A 24,974-nucleotide genomic window follows, 5' to 3' on the forward strand; every position below is an offset into this window, starting at 1 on the left:
TTGCATAAAGAATGTCTGGAGGGCTGTGTGGGGGTATGGAGTGGATGCAAGTCCCTGGGTCGCTGCCCAGGCCCCAGACTTCCAGACCCCTTGGCTTCGCTATGGAAGGGTCCATTCTTCAGGGGCACTGGCAGAAACAAACTTTGCTGCCAGCTCCTTCACGGGCGTAGCTGAGCATGTGCTAGGTGCCCATCACCATGTTAAGGAGAAGTCATGGTGCTGCTCTCCTTGGGAGACCTACTGGCCAGTGCTTGGGATGACTCACCCTTGTCCACTGTCTAGACTTCCTTTTCTCCCCAACTTTACTTACCAGCATCAGTAATCCTCCTCTGTGATCACTGAGTGCTACCTTCCACCTAGCTGTAAGATAACACCCTCACCTGCCCACCTCCCCATCAACTGCCCGGTAGTGGGGGTGGCATGGGAAGATGAGACTCAGGGCAGCTTCTTCCGGAACCTCAAAGCCTGCTATGTTCTATTCTCTCATTGTTGCAGAGAGCAGCATCAGGAATCCCTTCTGCTTTCAATATAGATAAACTGAGAGATGTGTGAGTGGAACCCCAGTTTTTAGAACACTGGCTCCTTTCTCTAGCATCAGACCTGGAATCCAGAAGTTATTCTTCCTTGTCATCTTTGGGGACACTTTCCTTGCTGCCTAGGTCTAACCTTCCTCGGTTACAATCTCCCTGTCCTGAGGGGGCATGGGAACCTTGGGGAAAGAGGGGGAGATAGTGAAGGGAGTGGAGAGGTAGGAAAGGTTGTGACCAGGAACTGACGTGAGAACTTCTGACTTCCCTTTCCTAGACTCAAGCTGATGAGGGGAAAATGGTGGTGTCACAACAGTCTCCTCTGTCAGAGCCCCTTTGCTCTCTGCCACAGCCCAGCCTAGGCCTTGCCCCTTCTCGTTCCCAGCCCCTCTCCCCTGGCAGATGAAGCTGGCTCCATTATGGATGAGGGCAATTAGCTCCTCCGTCCCCCACACCCCTACTAACCATGCTGGAATTTCCTTATCTCCATCCCTTATCTGTGTACATACCCCTGAACAAGGTTTAGGAGTTAGAATTGATGTCAGAGAAGAAAGGCTTTAGGTTGCCTCCTTTTCCTTATAGAGTAGGTTAGCAGGTGACGTGATTTGCCCAAGTTCATGATTCTTACAGACCCAGCCTGGAGCCCAGTCCCCTGCTATGACTCACCCTATCTCCCTGCCACACATGGAATTGAATGGCAGGGCTGGGGCTAGAACCCATGTCACCTTGACTTGGAGTCCAGTGCCCTTGTGATCACTCTGTGCTGCTGTGGGAGTATGTGTGACCTGTGATGGGGAGGGGTCTCTGCTCTTCTTTCTTCATCTATTGCTCCATAAGCCATAACAGCCAATTCCATCATCCCCTCTGCTATTTTTCCATCTCCATTTCCTCCGTCACCATTATTTCTTTTTGCCCTAGAGAGGTTATGGCTACATTCTCACCTCCTCTATCCTCCATGAGATTAGTTAGCCTTTCATACTTCTTTTCTAAAAGTTTTTATTTATTTTTTTACTAAAATATATATATATACCCAACATAGGACTTGAACTCATGACCTGGAGATCAAGAGTTGCACGCTCTTCCTACTGAGCCAACCCAGCCTTTCATATTCCTACCAGCACCCATCCCTCACCATTTTTAAAAAAAATGTTTACTTATTTTTGAGACACACAGAGAGACAGAGAAGGAGTAGGGGAGGAGCAGAGAGAGAGGGAGACACAGAATCTGAAGCAGGCTCCAGGGTCTGAGCTGTCAGCACAGAGCCCAACACAGGGCTTGAACCCACAAACCATGAGATCATGACCTGAGCTGAAGTCAGTTGCTTAACCATCTGAGCCACCCAGGTGCCCCAAACCATTTTTTTAAAACAGAATTTTATTGAACAATTTAATACCACATTTTTCAAAATTTAAAGTAAATACACATTTATCCTAAACAATGAAAGAAACTCTCTTTTTGTGCCAGGCTACATATAATGTTAAAAAAAATTTTTTTTTAACTTTTACTTAGTTTTGAGACAGAGAGGATGAGCTGGGGAGGGGCAGAGAGAGAGGGAGAAACAGAATCTGAAATAGGCTCCAGGCTCTGAGCTGTCAGCACAGAGCCCGATGCGGGGCTCAAACCCACGGGCCGTGAGATCATGACCTGAGCCAAAGTTGGACATCTATCCGACTGAACCACCCAGGCGCCCCACATATAATGGCTTTGACAGTTGACACAGACTATTAAAAATTCCTTGTAACACTAAGAATTAGGACATTAAAGTTATTAATTGTGCAACTCTTTTTTTTAAATTTAAAAATTGTTTATTTTTGACAGAGAGACAGAGTGTGAGTGGGGGAGAGGCAGAGAGAGAGGGAGACTCAGAATCTGAAGCAGAGCTGTTAGCACAGAGCCTGATGCGGGGCTCGAACTCACAAACCGTGAGATCGTGACCTGAGCCAAGTCTACTGCTTAACCAACTGAGCTACTCAGGCGCCCCTAATTGTGCAACTCTTAACATTGCTACCACTTACTGAATGCTTAATATATGGTAAACACTTCCTTCTCCAGAAGCTGGAGAATGGAGTGGAGTGAAGTCAGCCAGAGAGAGGTGGGAGATATCTGAGTTCCATTCTCATCTACAGATGCCCTGCTCTTGGGCTTAAAGAGGGGAGGCCAGGGAGAGCCAGGGAGTGTGGAGTCTAAGGTGTGGGGTCAGCTGGTAGATCAAGGGGAAAGGGAACCAGGAGCTCTGATTCCAAGCCAGAAAGACCTTGGACCTCACCCCTGCAGTCTCCCTGCATTTCTAGCAACCTCAGCAGATGGAGGACCTCAGGCCTGAAAGGGGTATAGTGAAAGTCATTGTGCCTACAGGATATTTGGGTGAACGTTGTACCCTTGCTGTGGGATTCATCTGGGAGATATCCTGCACAAATGGGGTGGCATGAAATACCCAGAGTCAGAGTGTGGTGTCTGACTCAAGGGGACAGATAGAAAAGTGGCAATGTGTCTATCATAGCAAAATGGGACCTTGGACTGAAGCTGGGGCTTGGGGGTTTCAGCTGGCTGTGCAGAGAACATGCCATGTGTGTCCCCAGGTTTTCTTATCTATAAAACAAGAGGCTGCAGTAGATTATGTCTAAGGTCAGTCTGGATTAATGCATCAGAGTATTTGGGAAAGGGGCACTGAGAATATACTGGTAATACCTGATCAAATATCTGTGATTTCCAAAGCATTTTCACGAATAATGATCTCATCAAGCCTCATGACAGCATTTTCCCCACGTAGGTGGGCTAGGCATCGTTACTGTCACTTAATAAATGAGGCTTGGGGGAGATTTTGCCACCGTTTTTTTTTTCTGGCAAAGTCACATCAGCAGTTAGAGGTCCCAGCCGGGCAGAGAGTGAATGAGCACCTGATTGGGGCGAGGGTATCAGGGCGCCAGGGAGGGCAGAAAACTAGGGTTTGGGTTCACTCCGAGTTCAGGTTGGAGGGGTAAATTCCCAACAAAGGGGGAGATTAGGGTGTGGGTGGAGAACTCCCGGGACAAGGGAAGAGCTCCTAAGGAATACCGAGTACCTGTTATGGATCAGATGCTTACCTTTCCTGTCTCAGTCAATCCTTACAGTAACTCCAGGAGCGAGGGGCTCTCTCTCCATTTCACAGATGATCGGAAAACAGACACACAGAGTGTAGGTTATTTGTCCAAGACCATCCAGCTCAAAAGCAGAGGATTCTGAACTGGGACCCAGTGAACTGGACTCCAAAGCCCTGAATCGCTCTAGTGCTGTTCACGTGCGGAAGGTCGGGTGACGGGGTGAGGAGGGAGGGGCTTATTGCACCTTGGGGTTGGGTCGGGAGGGGTCCGATCGGTGGGTTGGGGGCCCCAGGCTGTTGCATCTGGGACTCTGGCGCCTCTGACTGAGCTACGAAGGGTTAAGGACCTTCGCCCCCTCCTCCCGCCTCCTCCCGTCTCCTCCCCCAGGCTCTTCCTGTCCCGCAATTGCAACACCCCATCTGCCACTCTCCCTTCCCTCCCACCTCCACTCTCCTCTCTGCTTTGGTTTTCTCTTACTTCTCAGGACTCGGGCTCCGGCTCTGGCCTTCGGGGGGTGAGGTCTCTGGGACCAGGCGGCGAGCTTCACCCCAGCCCCTCCCCCGCGGCGGCCCAGCGCCCCTCTCCCCGCGCGCGCCCTTCTTGGGACCTCCCGGCCCCGCGCATCCCGGGCTCCGCCGCCGCCGCCACTGCCTGAGCCCTGATGGGGGAGTGAGAAGCCGCACTGGCCTGACATGGGCCTCCCCACCGTGCCTGGCCTGCTGCCGCCATTGGTGAGAGCCGGGCCGCGGGCCGAGGGGCCGGGGTGGGGGGAGGGGAGGGCGCCGCCCCGCAGGAGTGGGCCCTGGTCCCGGGCCGCGACCTTCCGCCGGCCTGGCGCGACTTCAAACTCGGCCAGAAGTTCGGGGGTCGCGTTCAGACGCCTGCGCCGAGTCGGAGACAGGGCGGCGGGTGAAAGAGAACCCGAGGACAGCCGTGGAAGTTTGCTGGGCTCCGGGGGTGGCCGGGAATGCGGGGCAGGTGATCCCCGAGGGCCGGGCGCATTTCGGGGGGGTAAGAAGAGGAGTGGAAGGACGCCTAGCCTACTTAGAGTCCAGATGATTCAGAGTTCCGACCTCTGGTCAGCTGGCCAGCTGGCCAGCGGGTGTGTGTGCGGCTGGGAGAGGTGAGGCTGCCCGTGGGCCCTGGCTGGGCAAACCTTGGCAGGGGGTAGGAGTTGGATGCTAGTGAAGGGGGAAACTGAGTCCGGGAACGGCGATGGGTTGGTGGGTAAGTTTGGGACGCTGTGCGTGTGTTGGAGAGGGGTTATTTGGGAGTGGAGGGGGAGCGAGATAGGGACGGGGCAGTGGAGAGGTCCCCAGGGCCAGGACTCCCACCTGCTGGCATCCCCCTCCTCTGCTTCTGGCTCAGCTTCTAGGCGGGTGGCCTCCGTCCCACTGACTCTAGGGACTGACCCTAGACAGCTACCAGCACCTCCTCCTGGTCCCCGACGCTGTGCCAGCCTTCAGCCCCCTCCCCGCAGACCCAAACAACAATCCCTTGGTTTCTTCTTCTACAGATCAGTTTGGGGAAGTTGGTAGAAAGTTGTTTTCGTCACTGGAAAATGTCCCTTTCTTGTGCCTCAGGCTTGTTTCAATGTATCCTTGATTTCCCTGCATGTCCTGGAGCCAGTCTGTGTGATACCGTGAGCCCCTCTCCCCCACATAGTTGGGTGGATTTTCCTGGCCCGCATTGGCCAGTTTCTCCAGGGTCCCTGCCCTCCCCACTCTCCTCTCCTCTGGGTCTTGTCGTGTCTCTCCTAACCATTTCTTCCTTTTCTGTCAGTTTTCCCAGAAGTCTCCTTTTTGAAACTTTTGCTCCCAAGTTCCTTCCTCTCCCTCTCTTTTCTGCTGGGAGTCCCCATTTCCAGACCCTGATTCCCCACGCAGTACCTCTCTCAATCTGAGTTCTTACTGTTCTCCTCACTGTCTCACCCCCTTCTCCCCAGCCTGTCTCTCTCTCTCTCTTTTTTTCATTTTTGTTTATTATTGAGAGAGAGACAGAGACATACAATCTGATGGAGGCTACAGGCTCCAAGCTGCCAGCACAGAGCCCAACATGGGGCTCAAACTCACAAATCGTGAGATCATGACCTGAGCAAAGTCGGACACTCAACGGACTGAGCCACCCAGGTGCCCCTCCCCAGCCTGTCTCTTGACTTCTCTCAAGCCTGTCCTTCTCCCAGACTCCCTCAGCCCCCATCCGGCTGCCTTGTCTTCTCTTCTCTCTTTGGGGGTACATCACTTGGATTCAAATCCTGGCTCCCTCACAGACTAGCTGCCTGAACTTGAGCAGACTACAGAACCTTTCATGTCTTAGTTTCTTTATCTCTAAAATGGATGTAATAGTCGCTACTTCCTAATATTGTTTTGAAGATTAAATTGTAACACAGTTGACCCTTGAACAAACACGGGTTTAAACTGCGCAGGTCCACTTGTACATGGATTTTACCCCCATTAAACACAGTACTGTGAATATATTTTCTTTTTATAATTTTCTTAGTAACATTTGCTTTTCTCTAGCATTTCTTAAAAGAATGCAGTATATAATACAGATAACATACAAAATATGTGCTAATCGATTGTGATGTTATCGGGAAGGCTTCCAGTCAACAGGAGGCTATTACTTAAGTTTTGGGGGAGTCAAAAGTTGTATGTGGATTTGTGATTAAATGGGGGACGCCGTTGTTCAAGGGTCAGCTGTATGTTAGGTCTTCAAATTATTAAGTACTGGGTCTCTGCTGGGCGTTATTTTAAGTGCTGGGATTACAGCAGTGAACAAAATCTCTGCCCCCATGGAGTCTACAGTCTCGTAGAGGAGTAAGGTATAGAAAGCACTCAATAAACGTTAGATTTGTGTTGTTAGTATGGTGGTAATTATGTGTTTGGCAAACAGAGGGTACAGGTGGCCTGAACAGATAAAGGAAAGTGCCTGGTGGCTGGGCCGGAGGATGGCAGGTAGGAGGTTGGCTGAGAAGGCACCCAAGGTCAGCTTGGAGCTGGAGGGGAAACAGTAGGAATGAAAGGGCTGAGCTGTTTTCAATTGCTCACCAGTCACTGGGCAATACTGAGCACACCAGAGTGTGTGTGCGTGTGGGGGGGGGGGAGGTCGTGGGGAAGAATACAGGAGAGAGTGTGACAGTGCTCCTAGGGCTTTGCTGTTCTCAAAGAGCTTGTAGTCTGGGAGCAAAGATGGCTTACAGCAAAAAAATGATTTCAGAACAGTGTGGGGAGAATATCCACAAAAGCGTTTTGATGTGGTGCGCTGGAACACGGACGGGAAGCAGGACCAGGGAAGGGAATGAGCATCATCCAGCTGCCTTTGCTTGCTTAGCAGACCTCATCTCTGGTGTCCGTGCCCCAGGAGCCCCTCCCACCTAGCCCACAGGGCCTACAATGAATGGATTGTCTCTGACCCAGCTGAGAGCTTGATAGCGTGAGCAGCGTGTATTCATTCTAGGTCCCTAGCAGCTATATGGGACTTGGTGCCTACGTGGTGTTCCCTAACTCTTGAATGAATCAAGGAACAAGCATTGGTCAGATGGAATGAGGAAGGGAAAGCCTCATAGAAAAGTGGATTTAGAGTTGAGATTTGAAGTCATTGACTGGCAGCATGGCTAGAAAGAAGGGAGACTGGTTTGAGGGAGAGTAAGGGAATGGAGAGGTGGGATTTTGTGTTGGGGGTGATGGTGGCAGGAAGCTGAACACCTTGACTGGAGTGGAAGGACCATGTTGAGGAACAAGAAGATGTGAGAATGAGAAAATTGGAGGGAATGGGAGAGAGGAGGAAGAGAGACTCTTGAATATGGTCCCAGGTAGAGGAATTCACTCATTTATTCATTCATTCACTCATTCATTCAGAAACAGTTCTCTGAAGGGCCCATGTCAGCTGAGAATGTGTTCAGAATAGCAGTGAGGTACATCTGCAAGTACTCACACAGGGAAGGAATGACTTGTGTGGAACTGATGTTTGAGGTCAGGCTCCGGAGAGGGAGATTCCCACGCATTTGGGTGCAAGTTGAAGCGTGAACACAGATAAAATGGATTGGAGGAGAGGCTGGTGGCTCGGCAATCAGCTGGAAGACAGTTGCAGTAATGCAAGTGTGAGGGAACCCATGGTTATGGACAGGACTGAGAGATCATGGAAGAAGGACTGGCGAGATGAACTGACAGGCCGGATGGTCACAGTATCGGGATGGGGGAGGGGGGCGGGGGCCTTAGGAGAGAAGGGTGGAAAAGCTTTCGGCACTGTGGGTGTTGAGAACTTGGTGGTGTGACATTTGTCTAGACCAGGAGATTGATGAACTGAGTTTGGGGCATGTTGAGGGTCTGGGAATAGCCAAATGAAGTACCTAACAGACTAGAGCAGGGCGTCTCAAACTCTTATCTGCCTTCGGAACATTCACACGTGCAGCATTCAGTCACCAGCGATGCTCAAAAGGAGAGAAACACTCATCAAACTCTCCAGTGAGGGGGTGTGCATGTATGTGCATGTGTGTGGGAAGGAGTGGGTATCGTTTGACAACTCTCCCCTGGAGATGAGTGTGTTCCTTCATGGGAGCACTGCCTCTCGACTTCCCTCTCTGGGAGTCATTGGCTTCAACTGGAGTGGAAGACAGAGGAGTCATTAGATTGGCCAGTCAATCCATGCTTATTATGCTCCTTTGGTTTTGGGGGCTGAGAAGATAACCAGGATGATAAAACCCATCTCTGACCACACACACTCTTACTGCTTGCTCATCTCATAGAGTTTCTGGTCTGTTTGGGGAGATCATATCTACACACCCAGGATAATTATAATAAGAGCCAAAAGTAATATAGTTAATTTCTGTTATTGAAGTTCACAGGGGGCTGAGCATCTAATGAGCTTGAGCGGAGGAAGTGGCATTAATGGAAGGCTTCAGAGGAGAGAGGTGGGGTCTCACCCAAGCTCTTAGAGGAGAAGCTGTCATAAGCTCCCTGAAAGTTGACATTAAAAGACAAACACATTTTAATTTAATGAACAAATTAATGCAGGAGAAGGGCACAGCTAGGTCACGAGGTGCCGGGTCAGGGTTAGACCACAGGGTCGCTCTGCTCTCATCCTCTCCGCCCCCTCTGCAGCCCTGGTACAGGAAGTCTCACTTTAAAGTCTCCCCAGGCGGAAGTTGTGGGGGAGTTGGAGGGGTGCTGGGCCACCCCCTCAACTGTCTCTCCCCAGGCACCTCCCAGCTTCCTGCCCTTCCCCTGCTCCAGGCAACAGGTGCAGGCTGGCCAGGGTCTTTGCCCTCAGAGCTCACTCCCTAATTCAGCTGCAAGGTGCAGCTGCCTGGACACCTCCCCTCCCGGGAGCCAGCTGGTGCTGACTGGTGGGGACCTGAGGCCCTGGCTAGGAGGGGTCAGAGCAGCTAGGAGGGGTCAGAGCAGGCTGGCTGGGCCCTGCTGGGGGCTATGAGCCACCTGGGAAGTCCTGCTGGCTGTCTTACATCCCTTCGTGCCTGCACCCTTACTCCTGGAAGTGGGCGTTCAGGGCTCTGGAGTTTTTCCTGTGCTGCCACTGGACTTGGGTGGAAGGGCTGTGGAGACTCAGAACTTGCCTTAATTCCTAAGGATTGTTTGGGGACCCCAGGGAGGTCCCCAAACCCAACCCAACTGGCCAGAACGAGCCAGGCTGTGGGAATGCAGTGAACCCCTGGTGGGAGGGCAGCCTTAGTTTGCTTCCTTTTGGAACTGGGGAGTGTCAGGGGGGTCCTGTGAGAATCCAGGGAAAGGGCTGGTCGTTTGGGGACTGGTTGGATGGGGAGGAGGAGCCAGGGTGGGGCCTGGTCTAAAGGAAGGATGCTGAGGGGCCGGTAATTGCTGAGTGGCCCCTCCGTGGGGGCGGATAGTGACCCGCTGGGAGGAAGCCAGGGGTTGAGGAGACTTCCCTTTGGGATGGAATGGGAGAGGGAGCCATTTCCCAAAATATGTGGGCCAAGTGGGACAGGGGTCCACAGCCGGCTCTTTTGAGGGGGAGGGGGGAAGAAGTGTACTCCGAGTGGGGGTTGGAAGGAGAGCCTGGCCCACAGGAGAAAGGGCTTAGAGGGGGTCCTAATTGCTGGCTGGTCCCTTCAGCCTTCGTGCTGACTCATGACCCTTGAGGAGCTGGGGAAGCTGCTGGTTCTCAGTCCCTTCCCCTAGATGCCCTCCCTCCCTGGCCTGAGTCACTGGGCGGAGTTGCTGGGAAAAGATTTCCCTTTCCCGGATCTGACTTAACCCCCAAAGTGCTGGAGAGGGAGGAGGACGCTAGGCTTGAAAAAGCCTCTCTCCCTCCCTCTCTCCTGGGAAGTTTATTTCTCACAGGCCAGTGACCCCTGAAAGGCTCCCCACCAAGCCTGTCAGGGGGAACTGGGACCCCCAAGTTTTTGTCCTGACTCTGTCTCTGCTGGTTGGCTTTGCTCCTACGGGACAGAGCCCTGCATGGAATTCCAAGTGTCAGTAACCTTATGTCCTGAGAGCTCTTCTTCGGGGAAAGGAGTCACAATTTCAAGATTGAGAAGTTCTTCCCATAACCACCCGGATTCTTCCTGTTTGTCCTGGACACCCCAGTCTTGTTCAGGGGAGATGGCAGTGGTGGAGTGGCCCAGGAAGGGGGCTGCCCTCTGAGTAGGGGGGCGCAGCCCTGCCACGACTGCTGCTCTGTTTCTCAGTGTGGCTTCTGATTGTGGCTGAGGCTCCAGCTTCCAGGCTGCAGCGTCTCCCAGAGGGTGACTCAGGGCACAGCCTGGCCTCCCTGCCTGCGTACCGGGGTGTGGGCTGCCGCGCTCTCCTGTTCCAGACTGGGGTTTCTGTGATCTGATTAGTCTATTTTCCCCCAATTTTAACACACTTTGAGGACATCCTCTTATCTTTACATGAAGCGGCTCTTATAGCAGAGGGGAAGAAAAATCAAGACCCAGGGAAAGCCAGAAGAGGCTGATCAAGGAACAAAGTCTAGGTTGGAGCTCAGCATTGACTCCTTGGCTCTGAAGCCAGAACTGGGCGAGTGATTCAGTTGCTGTGGGCTTGCCCCGAGGCTGTAAAGCGGGCCTCCCAAAATGCCCCCCACCCCCACCCCGGTGTGCCAAGGGCTTCAGGACTTCCCCGCCCACCCTCAGCTCCTGACTTCATTTGAGCCAGCTCTGGTTGTATGTAACCTACATGCCTTTGTCCACTCCTGCCTGTGCCTAAACTTTGTCAATCGTCTGCCTCATTCCCAGCCTGGAACTTTCCCTTTTACTCCCCCACCTGTTTGCCCTGGCCAACCTGGGGTATTTGTGCAGATTTAGTGGTGGAAGGGGATGCACATGAGGTCTGAGGGCAGAATCCTGAGTGAGGTTTTGATACAGATTTATAAAGAAACTCTTGCTTTTGCTCACTCCCTACCCATGGTGCCCACAGAAATGTCACTTACTTCCGCACCAGTCTGATTTTATTTTTAAAGTTTTTATTGTTTATTTATTTATTTGTTTATTTATTTTGAGAGAGAGAAAGAGAGCATGTGCAAGTAGGGGAGGGGCAGAGAAAGAGGGAGAGGGAGAGAATTCCATCCCAAGCGGACTCTGTTCTGACAGTGCAGAGCTGGACCTGGGGCTCGAACTCACGAACCGTGTGATCATGACTTGAGCCGAAACCGAGTCTAGTAGGACGCTTTAACCAACTGAGCCATCCAGTCTCCTAACTTTGCTGCCCTCCAATCTGATTTTATATAAAAAAGCCCTTTCTACTGGTATTACGCAATCCAGGAAGTGAACAGATCCTAACTGCTCACCTCTGTGGATGTTTTACAAAGTGAACACACTGTGAACATAGCACCTAGGAGAAACACCATCCGTATCCTTAGGGCTCCTTGTTGGAAGTAAGGGCCCCAATTGAGGTAACCTGCCAGTTCCTGATAAAAAACAAAACAAAACAAAACAAAACAAAAAACCCCCCACGAAACATTCCTTAAACACCAGCTCTGTGTCCAGCATTGTTAGCTGCTATGGGGAAATAAGGATAAAATACAGTGCAGGCCTGGGGTCTACCAGTCTTAGCTTAGAGGGACAAAAAATTAGTACACAGAACAACTAGAGAAGAATTAAGCACTAGATCACATGGGGCCAGCTGTCTAAGCTTAGAGGAAGAACATTGACCTTGAGCGGGAATGGCCCGGGGGCAGTGTTCCACCGAGAAAGGACTTGAGCTGGGAAGGCTTTGAACTTTCTACCTTGAAGGTTCCCACCCTCCCTCTCCTGATAGTCTCTCCTCTGATTCTTCCCCAGGTGCTCCTGGCTCTGTTGGTGGAAATATACCCTTTAGGGGTTACTGGACTGGTCCCTCACCTCAGGGACCGGGAGAAGAGAGCTGTTCTGTGTCCCCATGGAAAATATCTTCACCCTCAAAATAATTCCATTTGCTGTACGAAGTGTCACAAAGGTAGGCGAAAGTGGGAACACTGACTCTCCTCAGTTATGGGGTCCTGCTTCTTCCTGTGCTTTTTCCAGATATTCTAGAACCTGGGGGTCTCTGACCTCCAATCTCCTAACTTTGCTGCCTCTTCTGGGCTGGGATTTTCTCCCTTATTTCCTCTCTTACAGACTCGTGGCTGTTCTCTCTAGCATGGAGCTCCTTCCTGGAGTTCCCGCTGCAGCCTAACTGATCCTCCATCACAGGGACCTACTTGTACAATGACTGTGAGGGCCCAGGGCTGGACACGGACTGCAGAGAATGTGAAAACGGCACATTTACTGCTTCAGAGAACTACCTCAGGCAGTGCCTTAGCTGCTCCAAATGCCGAAAAGGTAAGTCTCAGGAGGTTGGCCAGGGCTCTAAATGGAAGGTCAGGTGGATATGTTAGAACAGCGTGCTCGCCTGTGTGTGTGTGAGGGCAAACACGTCTCTGCTGGCGGCTGGGGGCAGGAATGTGTGTGCATAGTTGAGTGCAGGGGTGCGGGCGTGCATACAGAGAAAGATACACACTGTGGTGGTGGTGGTGGTGGGCGCTCACACCCTGTCTCCTCCCCTCTCCAGAAATGTACCAGGTGGAGATTTCTCCTTGCACAGTGTACCGGGACACCGTATGTGGCTGCAGGGAGAACCAGTACCGGTATTACTGGAGTGAAACCCATTTCCAGTGCCTCAACTGCAGCCTCTGCCTCAACGGCACAGTGCACATCTCCTGTGAGCACAGCTCTCCCGAGCCCAGCCCCCTCCCCGCCCCAGGGTGGGCCCTGTCTCAGGAGGGTCTCTGCCTTCCTGTACCCCAGCCCCCTGACCCCACACTTCCTCTCCTTCCCACTCCTTAAGTCTGTGGGACCACTCTGGCCATCTACCCCCCCCGCCCCTCCTAGCTGTCCCTGTGGTCCTTGGTGCAGGGTGCCCCTTCTTGAGTGTACTGCATCTCTGCCCACAGGCAAGGAGAGACAGGACACTGTATGCACCTGCCACGCGGGCTTCTTTCTAAGAAAGAATGAATGCGTCTCTTGTGCTAAGTGAGTATCGCCGCCAGCTGCTGGGCACGGAATGGGGTGAGGGGGCTTCGGCAGGGGGGATAGGGTGGCTGCAGGTGAGAGCTACCAGCAGGGCAAGGGAGACAGCCCAGGATGCTCTGGTTCTTACTGGCTGTTTGAGTGGTTGACAGTGTCAAAACACCAGACGGTCCTTCTTCCTCCCCCCACCCCCTGCCAGAATTGTTCCTAAAATCTGAAGAAGTCTTTGGGAATAGAGGCTCACACTCCATGGACTTGCAGTTCTTTGAACTTAGACCTTTGGATTTGGGGATGACAAGGTCTCCTATAGTTCATTGATTCTAGGACGCACATTTTCATGTCTCTGAAGTCAGACTGCATCTTCCAATTGATGATATATCATGGTTTAACTGGCAGCTCTGTGTGTGTGTGTATGTAGTGTGTAAATAATGGTGCTTATTAGCGATGGCATCTTTGATGCGATGTGGTATTTCTTCCCCAGTCTCTGTTCAGGCCTCCTCACTTCTTTTGGCTCCACGGAGGCTGTTCTTGCATACTCAAAGAAGGAACTCTGAGGGGTCTAAAAGTTCATCTGACCTGGGTTTCAATTTTGGCCTAGCCACTTATATGTGACCTTGGGCAAGTTACTTGGCATCTCTGAGCCTTAGTTTTCTTACCTTTAAAGTAAGGATAATGACATCCACGTGGCAAAGTCATACAGCCACAAAGTGACACCAAACTATTTGTTTTCTTTTTCTACTAAGTATCTTCTCTTCTCCTTCAAAGAGTTTTTAACATTCATTCCATGTGGTTCTCACTGGGCTTGTGAGGTGGGCGGAAGTGCCTCTTCCTGCTGAGGACTGACCATCCCAAGTTCCTTCTAGCCCCACATGGAGTTCTCATTACTCCTGCTGCCCAGTGACAGCTCCCAGCTGGGGAAGATGTGCTTGTTCGAGAGTGTTCTCTGGCTGCCCCCAATAATAAGTATTTTTAAAATTTTCACATGCATGTTTGACCTGTCTCCACAAAGTCAGGGATTGTCACTATCAGTGTCATCTCAAGAAAAAGCTCTCCGACCTCTCTTTGCCATGGGTTTCTCACAACAACCCAGTGTCAGCCACCATTTATTGAGCGCTTCCTATATGTCAGGCATAATGATCTCACTTACTCCTCAATTCCGACAGGTGGGTAAGAGTCTTATTTTATTGATGAGCCAACTGAGGCTTAGAGGTTAAATGACTTGCTTGGAGTCACACTGCCAGCCAATGAATGGACTGGAATTCATACCGTGCCCTTGACTGCTTTGAATTACTTTTTCTACACAGCCTCCTCGAGATTACTTCCAGTTCTAAAATGAAATGATTTTGGGATTAGCTTGTGTTTCATTCCTCTGCGTCAGGAGAGGTTTTAATTTCCATTATATCAAGAGATAGCTAAAATGTCTGTAAAGCAGAGAATTTCCAGCAGTGTGGAGTTTTCTTCTCTGCCCCCCCCCGCCCCTGCCTCCAGTCTTCCTTTTATGGGAGGGCCCCTATTCACCTGTGCGGTCTCTTCTTTTAGCTGTAAGAAAAACACAGAGTGCATGAAGTTGTGTGTACCCATCTCGGAAACTGTTAAGGACCCGCAGGACCCAGGTGAGGAGAAATAACCTGGTTCCCATGCTCACCTGCTCTCTCCTAATCCTTGCCCCTCCACCTACCCAGCTAGCCCTGCCCCTCCAGCTTTCCCTCTCCTCAGACTACAACCTGTCTTTTGTCTCCAGGCACCACAGTGCTGCTGCCTCTGGTGATCTTCTTTGGTATTTGCATTTTATCCTTCTCCATTGCTTTAATGTGCCGCCAACGGTGGAAGCCCAAGCTCTTCTCCATTGGTGAGTGGGGCCTCGGCAGGGGAAGGTGTGCTCGGCAGGGGGATGTGGGAGGGGGCTGAGCGGCAGGGGAAGGTGTGCTCGGCAGGGGGATGTGGGAGGGGGCTGAGCGGGTGCCTTGGATCAGCATGGAGGGAAATGAGGAGTGTCCCCTTNTCCCTGGGGCCACTTTGGACTTGAAGCATGTCACCACAAGTCCCGAGGGCCAGCCCCGGTATGGGCTCCAGGGCTGAGAGAGGAAGTGAGATTTGTGACGCTTGGTTTCTTTTTTTTCAGTTTGTGGGAAAGCAACACCTACAAAAGAGGTAAGATGAAACCAGGAACCTAGCCCCAATCTTTCCTGCTGATTGTCCACTACAATCCTGTAATAGCTAAACGACCCTGGGTCACCCCTAATTCCAGCCTCTCTCCAGAATAAAGAAGGTTCCGGCCGCTTGTCCTCTCCTCCACTAAAGCTGTGCCTTCTCTCTTTCAGGGGGAACCTCAGCCCCTGGCCACAGCCCCAGGCTTCAGTCCCATCCCCAGCTCCACCTTCACCCCCAGCTCCCCCACCCCCAGCTCCACCTTCACCCCCAGCTCCATCTTCACTCCTTGTGAGTGGTCTAACTTCAGGGCTGCATCCGTCTCCAGAAAGATGGCCCCACCCTACCAGGGGGCTGGTCCCATCCTCACGGCGGCTCCCGCCTCCACCCCCATCGCCACCGCAGTTCAGAAGTGGGAGGACAGCCCCCACACTCAGCGCGCAGAAGGTGAGTTCCCAGCTCCTAGCCGGGGCAGGTGGGTGGAGCTCCTGGAGGGCGCGTGCGCGGGAGGGCCCCGCGGCTCCCCGCCCAGCTTCCGCTTCCTCGCAGCCGCGGATCCCTCCGACCCCGCGACGCTCTACGCCGTGGTGGATGGCGTGCCCCCGTTGCGCTGGAAGGAGTTCGTGCGGCGGCTGGGGCTGAGCGAGCACGAGATCGAGCGGCTGGAGCTGGAGAACGGGCGCTGCCTGCGCGAGGCGCACTACAGCATGCTGGCTGCCTGGCGGCGGCGCACGCCACGACGCGAGGCCACGCTGGAGCTGCTGGGCCGCGTGCTCCGCGACATGGACCTGCTCGGCTGCCTGGAGGACATCGAGGAGGCGCTGTGCGCCCCCGCCTCGCTCTCGCCCGCGCCCCGCCTCCTGCGGTGAGGCCCCGCCCCGCCCCGGGAGGGGCCTGCTCTGAGGACTGCTGCCTTCCAGAAGGCGGGGCGGCCCAGAAGGACGGCGCGAGATAGTCTCCGGATCCCCTCCTTATGGACGAGGGACTTGGAGGGGCAGGCATCAACTGGCAGCCACCTACTTGGTGCTACTCCCTCAGTGTACAGATTTTCTCCGTTTTTGGAGCACTGCCGGAGGGTCAGCCTTGTGTGTGTGACAGATGTGTGCGTGTGTGGTCATGAGAGAGAGAGAGGCTGAGTATGCCAGGAGCCCACGCCCGTGGTTGTAGAGATGAGGGGCGCCGTGCCTGATCACCCACATTGGGTTTGGAAAACCCAGCAAGGGAGCTTAGGGGCCTCTGGTTGGTCTCTAGGCCGTTGTCACAATAGATAAGCAACCTTTTTTATCAGTTATGTTACACTAATACAGACTGGGCACCCCTCTACCCTCTGCCTGGACAAGCACAGAATGAGCTGATGTGTCCGAAGGCAGGGCAGGCACAGAACAACGGCGCGGCCAGCTGGAGCTGTGGACTCTTGTAAATACACTAAAACTCTGGAATTAAAGCTCTGCTCCTGAACGGGGTGGTCCTTCTGAGTGGGGGGGTGGGGGAGTGGGAGGCTGGGGCAGAGACCCCGGGATTCTGATGGGGTGGGCTGGGAAGAGCCCTGAGCTTGGGCCAGACACTCCGCCATGATGCCCACTGACAAAGGAGCAGTGCTGCTGCGACCCCTTCCTCATCAGGTTCTCTTTCTTCCCACCTTCATCTAGCAATGACCAGGCGGTCATTTTTATGCACAACTTTATGTGGGGCTCTGGTATGTCTATGGTACAAAAATGTACAGCACTTGATCCCAAAGCCCTCAGAGCAGGAAGGGCACAGTGCCCCGGCCAGGCCTCTTAGTGGAAAGTGTGGTCCTTGAGGTAGAGTACAGGGGTGGGGTAGTGACCAGCACTCTTGGGGAGAGATTTCCTCCGGGAGAAATGCCAAAGGTCCTGAGTGTTCCTCACACCTCTCTGAAAAGAAAGGAGGTGAGTGTTAGGCAAAGTAGATGTGGGCTGAAGAGTGAGGCTAAGTACCCCCTTGCCATGGCCCCTGCTCCGGTATTGCCCTCCTTCTATACTCTGTCCCGACCGACGTCTCTGGGACCCCTCTCACTCCATACTGTCTTCTCCACCTCCTCCCAGGCCACCCTCCCTTCTGCACTTACGATGTGGACAGGGGGGTGTCCAGCTGTATGATGCGGGGCCCGCGCATTCTCTGCAGTTGGACCCGGGTCAGCTTCGGAGGCTTGCTGTTCCTCCCAGGCTCCGGGACGCCCTCAATCCTTTGGCTGGCCAGTTCTTCCCGGATCTCTCTGAGCATGTCCTCAGCCCGGAGAGGGTGGGGGGAGGGGGTGCAGTCAGGTCTCAGGAAGAGGGGCCCCTCTTCCTCATCCCCTGAGGACTCCCAGGGGCTTTCCCCAGCAGAGTCAGGGTGGGTCGGGGATGGGGCGAGCTGTCCCCGAAGTCGGGCCCTTTGCAGCGTTTCTGCTACCACATTCCCGTCTACGGAGGTCTCATCTTCCTCCTCAGACCAGGTAGGTGGGTCTCTCCTGGGAAGGGTGCTTCCTCTCCGGATACCTTCCTCTGGCAGTTCAGGGGCGCTTCGGCGCTGGGGAGCTTGGGGGTTAGGAGGCTGAGGCCGTAAAGGAACATCTCGGAGGTCCAGGGTGGAGAAGGTGAGGCGAGGGTCACGCCGCAGGGCCTGTGGGCGTAGACGGCTCGCAGAGTGGGGCCCCTTGGGGGAGTCTGGGATCAGGGTCCCGTAGCCAGAGTCTGAAGTATCATCTGGTCCCAACGGAGACTCCTCATCTGTGTCTACTGTCACCACCAGCTGGGGGATGATGGTTGAGAACTCAGAAGTCCTGCAATTGATAGTAATAGTAAATAATCAGAGTCCAGTGCTGAGGGATCAAGTTCAAGTTCAGGAAATTTCCGTTGATCCTTCTATCCAGAAATGGCTCCTCCTCCAAACTTACTTTGGTGTCACCTTTACACTGCATGATTAGTTTCTCATCTTGCTGCCTAGACTGTAAGTTCCTAAGGCATTTTAGCCACAGCACTTGGGCCAGGACTTTGTATCAAGCAGGTGCTCAGGTATTTGCTGAAAGGTTCCTGAGCTCCCCTGAGGTGATCCTTCAGTGATGGATCTTTTTTCTCCTTAACCACGCTGCTGAACAGCTGTGTTACTGTGAATGAACCTGGGGATCTGGACTCACTGGATCCTTGCAGCTGCGATATTCTGCAAATCCACACTGGCTTTCACTCTCCATCCCCGGCCTGGGGAGCCTGCTCCTCTCAAGGAGCTTACATCTCTTGTGTCTGTTTCCTTCACCCTGGCAACTGTTGACTGACTGGTGCCAACCTGTTCTATTCTGACCCGTAGCCTGGGTTCCTCTATTCCCAATGTCCCCAGAAGCTCTGTTGCCATTTCTCTGCTCTGTGGGTTCCTGTCTTCTCCCTGCCTGCAGCCCCACTGCTTTGAGAGACTTGTGGTCCCTGGGGGTCTTACCTCCCCTCTGCGCTGCTCTGAGAGCCTTCCGGGGAAGGTGAGGAGGGCCTGGTGCCTGGGGCCTCCTGCTCCTGGTCCCGATAGAGAGCCAGGAGCTCCCTCTTCTGTTGGACATACTCTTCTGTCTTCAGCCTTTGCAGGGTGACCTGGGGTGGGCATAGTTTCATTAAGAGCTCTCATTTATTCAGACTTGCTGTACGCCATGCATGTGCTAAGTGTTTTTACATACATTATTTCATTTAATCTCCACAGCTTCTGAACAGATTATCAAGCTTATGAGGCAGATATTATTTGTTACTCCTACTTTAATAGGGAAAAATGAAGACTTGGGATAAGTAACTGCCAAGGTCATGAAGCAAAAGACAGTGGGATGGAGCTAGGATTTGAACTCTCGAGCTGGCTCTGGGGGTGGGTGGGGTGAACAGAAGGCCCCTTTCCTGCTTGTGTGGTTCTTCCTGCTTTTCATGTCCCCTTGGCAAACCATCTATCCAATCTGTTCTCTCCTTCAGGAAGCCCTCCCTGATAGATAGTGATGGTGGTAGAAGTGTTCTCAATAGTGATGGGCCCTCAAGTTACCCCTTCTTCTGCCACCAGGAGGGCAGGGTCAGGCTTTGTCCTCTGCTGTCCTTCAGAGATGAAAGCAAGACCGTCCCAAGAGGAATGGAGAGAGGATACACTGTTATTTTCTGTCTTCTTCCCTCAACATTTTCTCACAGGCGCCCTCAGAATAAAATAGTGACATCTGAGAAGCACCTTACAGGGCGCCTCCACATGCATGTGATCATTTGATACATACCATCACCCTGTAGTTGGAAAGCATGTATATTAGCCCATTTTTACAGATGAGAGGACAGGATTTAGAGAGACACAGGGACTTGCTCATGGTCCCACGAGAAGGAAAGCATAACTGGGACTGGGCCTTCTCTTTGAGTCCTGGTTCAGGAACTACATTGACTTTGAAGGGCAGCCTTAAAGGGTAGAGTTGCTAAAGGACATTTGCTTGGGGAGGGGGAGGAAAGGCACAGACAGGCTGAAGGCAGAGGCTGGGCCAAAGGGAGGCAGCTCTGGGCAGTGCTGATATCAGTACTCACTGGTATGGCCATATCATTGTTAAAATATTGGAGTACTTCCATGCTGGTAAGCAAAGGGCTGCTGTCCAAGCCTCCTGCCTCCCTATCCTAGGACTGCCCTATCCTTCAAGATCCAGCGATAACATGTGGCACAGGAGGGGACCTGTAGCGCATTCCCCACCCCCCAAGATGCTCCACTCTGATTGGATGATGGCCAGGCCATACTGGTTGTTAAATATTTTGATTATCTTCCCAGCTTAGGTATCTGAACCAGCAACTCTTGGACACCTGGACCTTCCCAAAGCCTCTCCAGAAACACAGGGGGTAGCTTGGGTCAGGACAATAGACAGGTTGGAGAAATGGATGAACAGGGATAGGAATATAACATCAGGTTTATATTGCAAGTTTCCTTTCTCTGGCTCTCCAGTCTCTCAGTCTCATAAGTGACAAAGCACTGCAAAGATTCCTAGCAGTTTCATGAGACTAGTCAGTTGACCAAAGCAAAGGGTGACGGTACCTGGGTTCAGAGAACCAGCACACCAGGGCCAGGTCCTATGACCTCCTCCTTCATCTCCAGTGTGGGATGGAACAAGAAAGTGGTGGGTGGGGTTGTTCTTGGGGCCTGGGTGGAACTGGAGCAGCTTGCGTGTTGGGCTGAGATGCCATGCCCTTGGCCCTACATGATCCAAGTTCAATGGAGTGTTTGGGAAGTCCAGTATAGGATGGTGTGTAGAAGGAAAGAACTGGGAGGAAGGGGTGGGGTTTGCAAGGAAAATCTAATACAAATATCTCCACTAAACTTGCCCCTGGCCCAACCCTAGGAAAAAGCAGGGAGGGAGGGGACTTGAGGCCTCAGAGAATGGGGCTGTTTGAGGTTCCCCCCAGATACCCCAAAGCCTTTCCAGCAACCCTGAGAGGATCTTCTCAGCATGGGGAAAAGAAGAGTCAAGTTGGGAAGGGAAGAGGAAATTGGTGCCTGAGCCAAAATGTGGCTCCTCCACACAGCTGAGAAGAGGAAAGGAGGTCTCCCCCCCACCCCACCACAGCAGGATTCTTCTTTCTTTGCCCTGGTGGAGGACACAAGCCTTGACAGGAAACGCCTCTTCTCCCCCCTGCCTCTGGGGTTGCTCCTAGATTCATCTGCTCCTCCCAAAGTTCCCCAAGCGGACAGATCTCCAAAGTGCCCACAAACTCTGAGCAGCAGCTGTGAGGTCTTTCCCTAGTCAACACCCAGTCCTGCCCAGGCGCCACTGACCACCTCTTTCTTCTAATGATAATAACTAACATTTATGGAGCGCCCATTAAATGCTGGGCCTCATGCCAAGCAGCAACAATAATTGTCCCATCTCTTCTGAATGATAGTGCCCACTATCACCGCCATTTCCCAGATGGGGACTGGGCTTGGAGAGATGACATAACCCCTGCAAGAACACAGATAACAGGTGAGAGCTGGACTCTGGCTACTACCTCAGTTGCCTGCTTCAGTCTCCCTCTGTTCATTTTTTGACCTCTGTCTCTGACAGCTTTTTCTGTTCCTGTCACTGGTTCCTTTTTCCTCTTCCTAGTCTCTAATCATGGGCATTTCAGGATTTAGTCTGTCTTCCCTAGAGAAGCTAATTGTTTTTTTCTAAAAGTTTAAGCTGTCCTGGCTAGACCTGAAGGGGATAAATCTACACCTACATTTCTGTGAGGGGAAGGCAGCAATAGTCCCATCCTTGGGCGGTTGCTCTATCAAGGGGGTCAATAGGTATTCCACTGCCCTTATCAGTTTACAAAGACTGATGGCAACAGAGAGCAGGTGTTTTTTTTTTTGTTTGTTTGTTTTTTGTTTTTTTAAAGAATTTGGTGTGAAACAATAGCAGGACAAACTAATTTCAGTTCCAGTGTTCTTTGTTTTGCTAAGGGAGGCCAGGGAACTTGTGCACTGCTTGGTTATGTATCAGAAGTGACCTCCTTTCCTCTGTTAGCCAAGAGTGAGACTGTCAGAGGTAAATTAGTTTGAATAAAATCCCAATAGTTTGTACTGGTTCCTTGGGGGTTCTAAAGGGAGGTGGGGGGGGGAGGGTGTCATCTTGGGACTAGGAACCAAAGGAAAAAGAGAAAGTTCTGACAGTGGGGTGGTGAAGGAAAGTGCCTCCAGTAAGGGCCCCCCACCTGGTGCCCTGAGGAGCCTTGTGGCTTGTTTAAGTATTTAAGGAAGTGGCAGTCCTACAGGGCTGAAAGACACAAGATCTGTCTTTCATTCTTATTTCATGTCTTTTTTTAAATGGCAGAATCCTCATATTGACTTTTTACTCTCCTAATTTATAGCTTTTAATACACTATTAAAACAGAGACTAAGTTCTGGATTTCCTTTTCCTTTCTTTTCTTTCCTTTTTTTTTTTTTTTTTATTTCTGAGAGAGAGACAGTGTGAGCAGGGGAAGGGCATAGAGAGAGGGAGACACGGAATCTGAAGCAGGCTCCAGGCTCTGAGCTGTCAGCACAGAGCCCGATGCAGGGCTCGAACCCACAAACCGTGAGATCATGACCTGAGCTGAAGTCGGACCCTTAACCAACTGAGCCACCCAGGCGCCTCTGGATTTCCTTTTCTTAAATAAGCTCTCCACATTATGACATGATAATATAGATAAGATTGCAGAAAGAGTGCTTAAAATTATTTAAAGAACAAGACTATTTTCACACATTTTCAAAAGTTCCAGAAGCCCTAATTACCTAATGTGCCAGTGACAAATCATTATTATCTATTCATTTAAGCAAGTCCTATGAGAACCACTAATGTGATTTAAACTGGAAAAGTAATGAGGTTGTATTCTTTAGAAATAGTCTACATTAAGATTTCTTTCTTTGTTCAAAATGCTTTTTTTTTGTAATTGAGGTATAATTGACATATTACATTATCTTCAGGTGTGCAGGGTAATGATTCAACATTTGTATATATTATGAAATAATCACTTCAGTAAGTCTAGTTAACATCTGTTACCATACGTTTTACGAAACAATTTTTTTCTCTTCTGTTAACTAACAACTTTTAAGATCTACTCTCTTAGCAACTTTCATAGTTCATCCTGTGTACCCACCTGAACCCCAGGACCCAGTTTCCATACTTCCCAGAAGTCCTAAGATGTCTCCACTTGGCTATCCCCCACTATATCATTTTCAAAGTTCTTCTGTTTAAAACTGAATACTACCCTAGACCCACCCCTCCCAGGAAGCAACAACTAACCCAACAGGTTTCTCTCTTTGTATTGATTTCATTTCACTCAGAGGGGGCTGCCAAAGCTGTCTTTCAAAGGGGGAAATCATCCATTGGAAATCATCCTTTGTCCTCCCTAACCTGTAACCTGCATTAGGGAGCATTTACGTAGAGCTGGTGGCATGCTACCTGCTTAATCAGAATGATTTCTTTGGCTCTTTTCTTTGAGGCAAGGACTGCCATTATTTATGTCCATTTTTCAGGTGAAGAAATAGAAGCTCAGGGGACCACATAACTCACCTAAGGCCACCCAGCCTAGGAAGAGGTAGAACTGGTGTCTGAACCTGGATTCTCTTGCATTCAATATAGGTTTTTAATCACAGTCTCCCTATGCTCACCTTTCTCTTCCTTCTTCTTCAGCTCCTTTCTCTAACATTCCCTCCCCATGTCCCCCCTTTCTTGCAATATGTCCCTAAGAACATGACACTAAACCTCAATATTTCCCACCCAAACTAGTACAGTAAATCTCCTGCCACCAATCTCTCCCTCCTCCAGCCCACTTATCACACTGTCAGCTGTCAATTCAAGATAAACACATTGATTTCACCATGGCATTCCCTTGCTCAAGAATCTATGGTGGCTCTCTCTTGTCAACCCAATTCAATTCAACCTTGTCCCATCTACCCTCTTCAGTAGCTCTTGGGGTCCTGTAGAACCTGGCCTCTCGTCACTTGCTCACACAAACCCTGGCTCAGACTTAGACATGGTCACTGTTCCTAAAATAATCCAACCCAATTGCTCCCTTGATTCTTCTGCTCATGGTTTTCCCCATCTTTAAAAGACCAATTCAAATCTTTACTCTTTGGCCACTCTGCTCCTATGGTGGATTGACTAGTGGCCCCAGAAAGATATGTCTAGGTCCTCACCCCCAGAACTTGTAAATGTGACTTTATTTTCAGATGTGCAAAGATCTTCAGTTAAGGATCTTGAGATGAGATCATCCTGGATTTAGGGTGGGCTTTAAATCTAATGACTGGTGTCTGTATAAGAGACAGGAGAGGGAGATTTGTACAGAGAGACACACAGAGAGGAAGGCCACATGAAGACAGAAGCAGAGACTAGAGTGAGGCAGTCATGAGCTAAGGAACACCTGAAGCTACCAGAAGCTGGAAGAGGCAACCAACCTCTGGCTTACGGAGATGTGGGAGAATATGTTTCTATTGCTTTAAGCTATTAAGTTTATGGTAACCAGTACAGCTCCATTTGGACTTTTGAATTCCTCTAGCTTTTAACACATAAATCTTTCCTGTTAAACACCTTCTTTCAATCCTTGTCATCTATGGGACAGAGTTCCTTAGCGTAGCATCCAGTAGTAGACATGATCTGGTAGTACCTAGCCCCTAGCCTCTCTGCCACCATGCCTGCCCTTGGACTTTATGTTCTGGTAATATCAACTATTAGGCCAGTGGTTCTCTCAACACACAGTTTCACGTTTCCCACATCTGCACAATCTGCTTCTCCATTTGGACTACATTTCCTTCCCATCCTTGCTCTCCTCATGAACTCTTAGACACCCCCCCCACCCCCAGTCAGTGCTCAGACAATAGCCTCTCCGTGAAGATATCTCAGCAGACTTCCCCTTTTCCCATCAGCCCACCAGACGGAATGAATTACTCCCTTCTCGGTCATAGTTCCATTCTGTGTACATGTTTCTATTATTTGCATATTAATTTGCCTAGCTACGCTGCAGTGCATATCCCAAGGGGAGGAGTGGCGTTTTATTCTTTTCTGATTCCCTAGCACCCAGCTAGGGCCTGCACCCAGCAAGTGCTCCATTAATGCCGAATGGAAGATGAAGTTCAAAAGATCATGGTTTCCGGGTAAAAAAGCCTTTAGGGGATGCTGTCTTGGGCTCTCCCAGTGACTGGCACAGTAGCTGGCCAAAGGCTTCCTTTCATGCTCTTGTGGATGGTCAAGGCTATGTCTCCCTCTGGAGGGCCTGAACCAGGCTGAACCTGCACCCACCCCAGCCTCTTTCTCTTCCTCCTCCCTCTTGTACT

The 24,974-nt window shown here is 51.3% G+C and overlaps 2 protein-coding genes and 1 long non-coding RNA gene across 4 annotated transcripts in view; 1 reads left to right on the plus strand and 2 right to left on the minus strand.

Annotated features, from left to right (window-relative positions):
* Window positions 1–3,952: 3,952 nt before the first annotated feature.
* Window positions 3,953–16,676, plus strand: TNFRSF1A (TNF receptor superfamily member 1A). 2 transcript variants are annotated; one of them, XM_077759146.1, is made up of 10 exons: window positions 3,953–4,338; window positions 11,865–12,018; window positions 12,255–12,383; window positions 12,613–12,762; window positions 12,995–13,073; window positions 14,610–14,683; window positions 14,812–14,919; window positions 15,193–15,221; window positions 15,392–15,665; window positions 15,768–16,676. In XM_077759146.1, the coding sequence occupies exons 1-10, from the start codon at window positions 4,300–4,302 to the stop codon at window positions 16,085–16,087; spliced, it is 1,356 nt and encodes a 451-aa protein (XP_077615272.1). In that variant the 5' UTR covers window positions 3,953–4,299; the 3' UTR covers window positions 16,088–16,676. The 2 variants fall into 2 exon arrangements, with proteins under 2 accessions (XP_077615272.1, XP_077615273.1); XM_077759147.1 differs by lacking the exon at window positions 3,953–4,338 and adding an exon at window positions 4,443–4,834.
* Window positions 14,225–14,859, minus strand: LOC144227508 (uncharacterized). Its single transcript, XR_013333946.1, has 3 exons — window positions 14,795–14,859; window positions 14,589–14,609; window positions 14,225–14,397 (listed from the first exon to the last, which is right to left on the minus strand). It is a non-coding gene; the product is annotated as an uncharacterized LOC144227508 (long non-coding RNA).
* A 220-nt stretch (window positions 16,677–16,896) lies between the features above and the next one.
* The window catches only part of PLEKHG6 (pleckstrin homology and RhoGEF domain containing G6), a 15,858-nt gene continuing 7,780 nt past the window's right edge, over window positions 16,897–24,974 (minus strand). The window contains exons 13-15 of the mRNA XM_077758982.1: window positions 18,651–18,796; window positions 17,308–18,003; window positions 16,897–17,113 (exon numbers count right to left, since the gene is read on the minus strand). Coding sequence (XP_077615108.1) covers window positions 17,104–17,113; window positions 17,308–18,003; window positions 18,651–18,796 — 852 coding nt within the window. The 3' untranslated portion in view covers window positions 16,897–17,103. The remainder of the gene's footprint in view (window positions 17,114–17,307; window positions 18,004–18,650; window positions 18,797–24,974) is intronic.

This window comes from Crocuta crocuta, unplaced genomic scaffold, assembly GCF_008692635.1.
Source record: "Crocuta crocuta isolate KB4526 unplaced genomic scaffold, BGI_CrCroc_1.0 scaffold72, whole genome shotgun sequence".
Taxonomy (NCBI): Eukaryota; Metazoa; Chordata; class Mammalia; order Carnivora; family Hyaenidae; genus Crocuta; species Crocuta crocuta.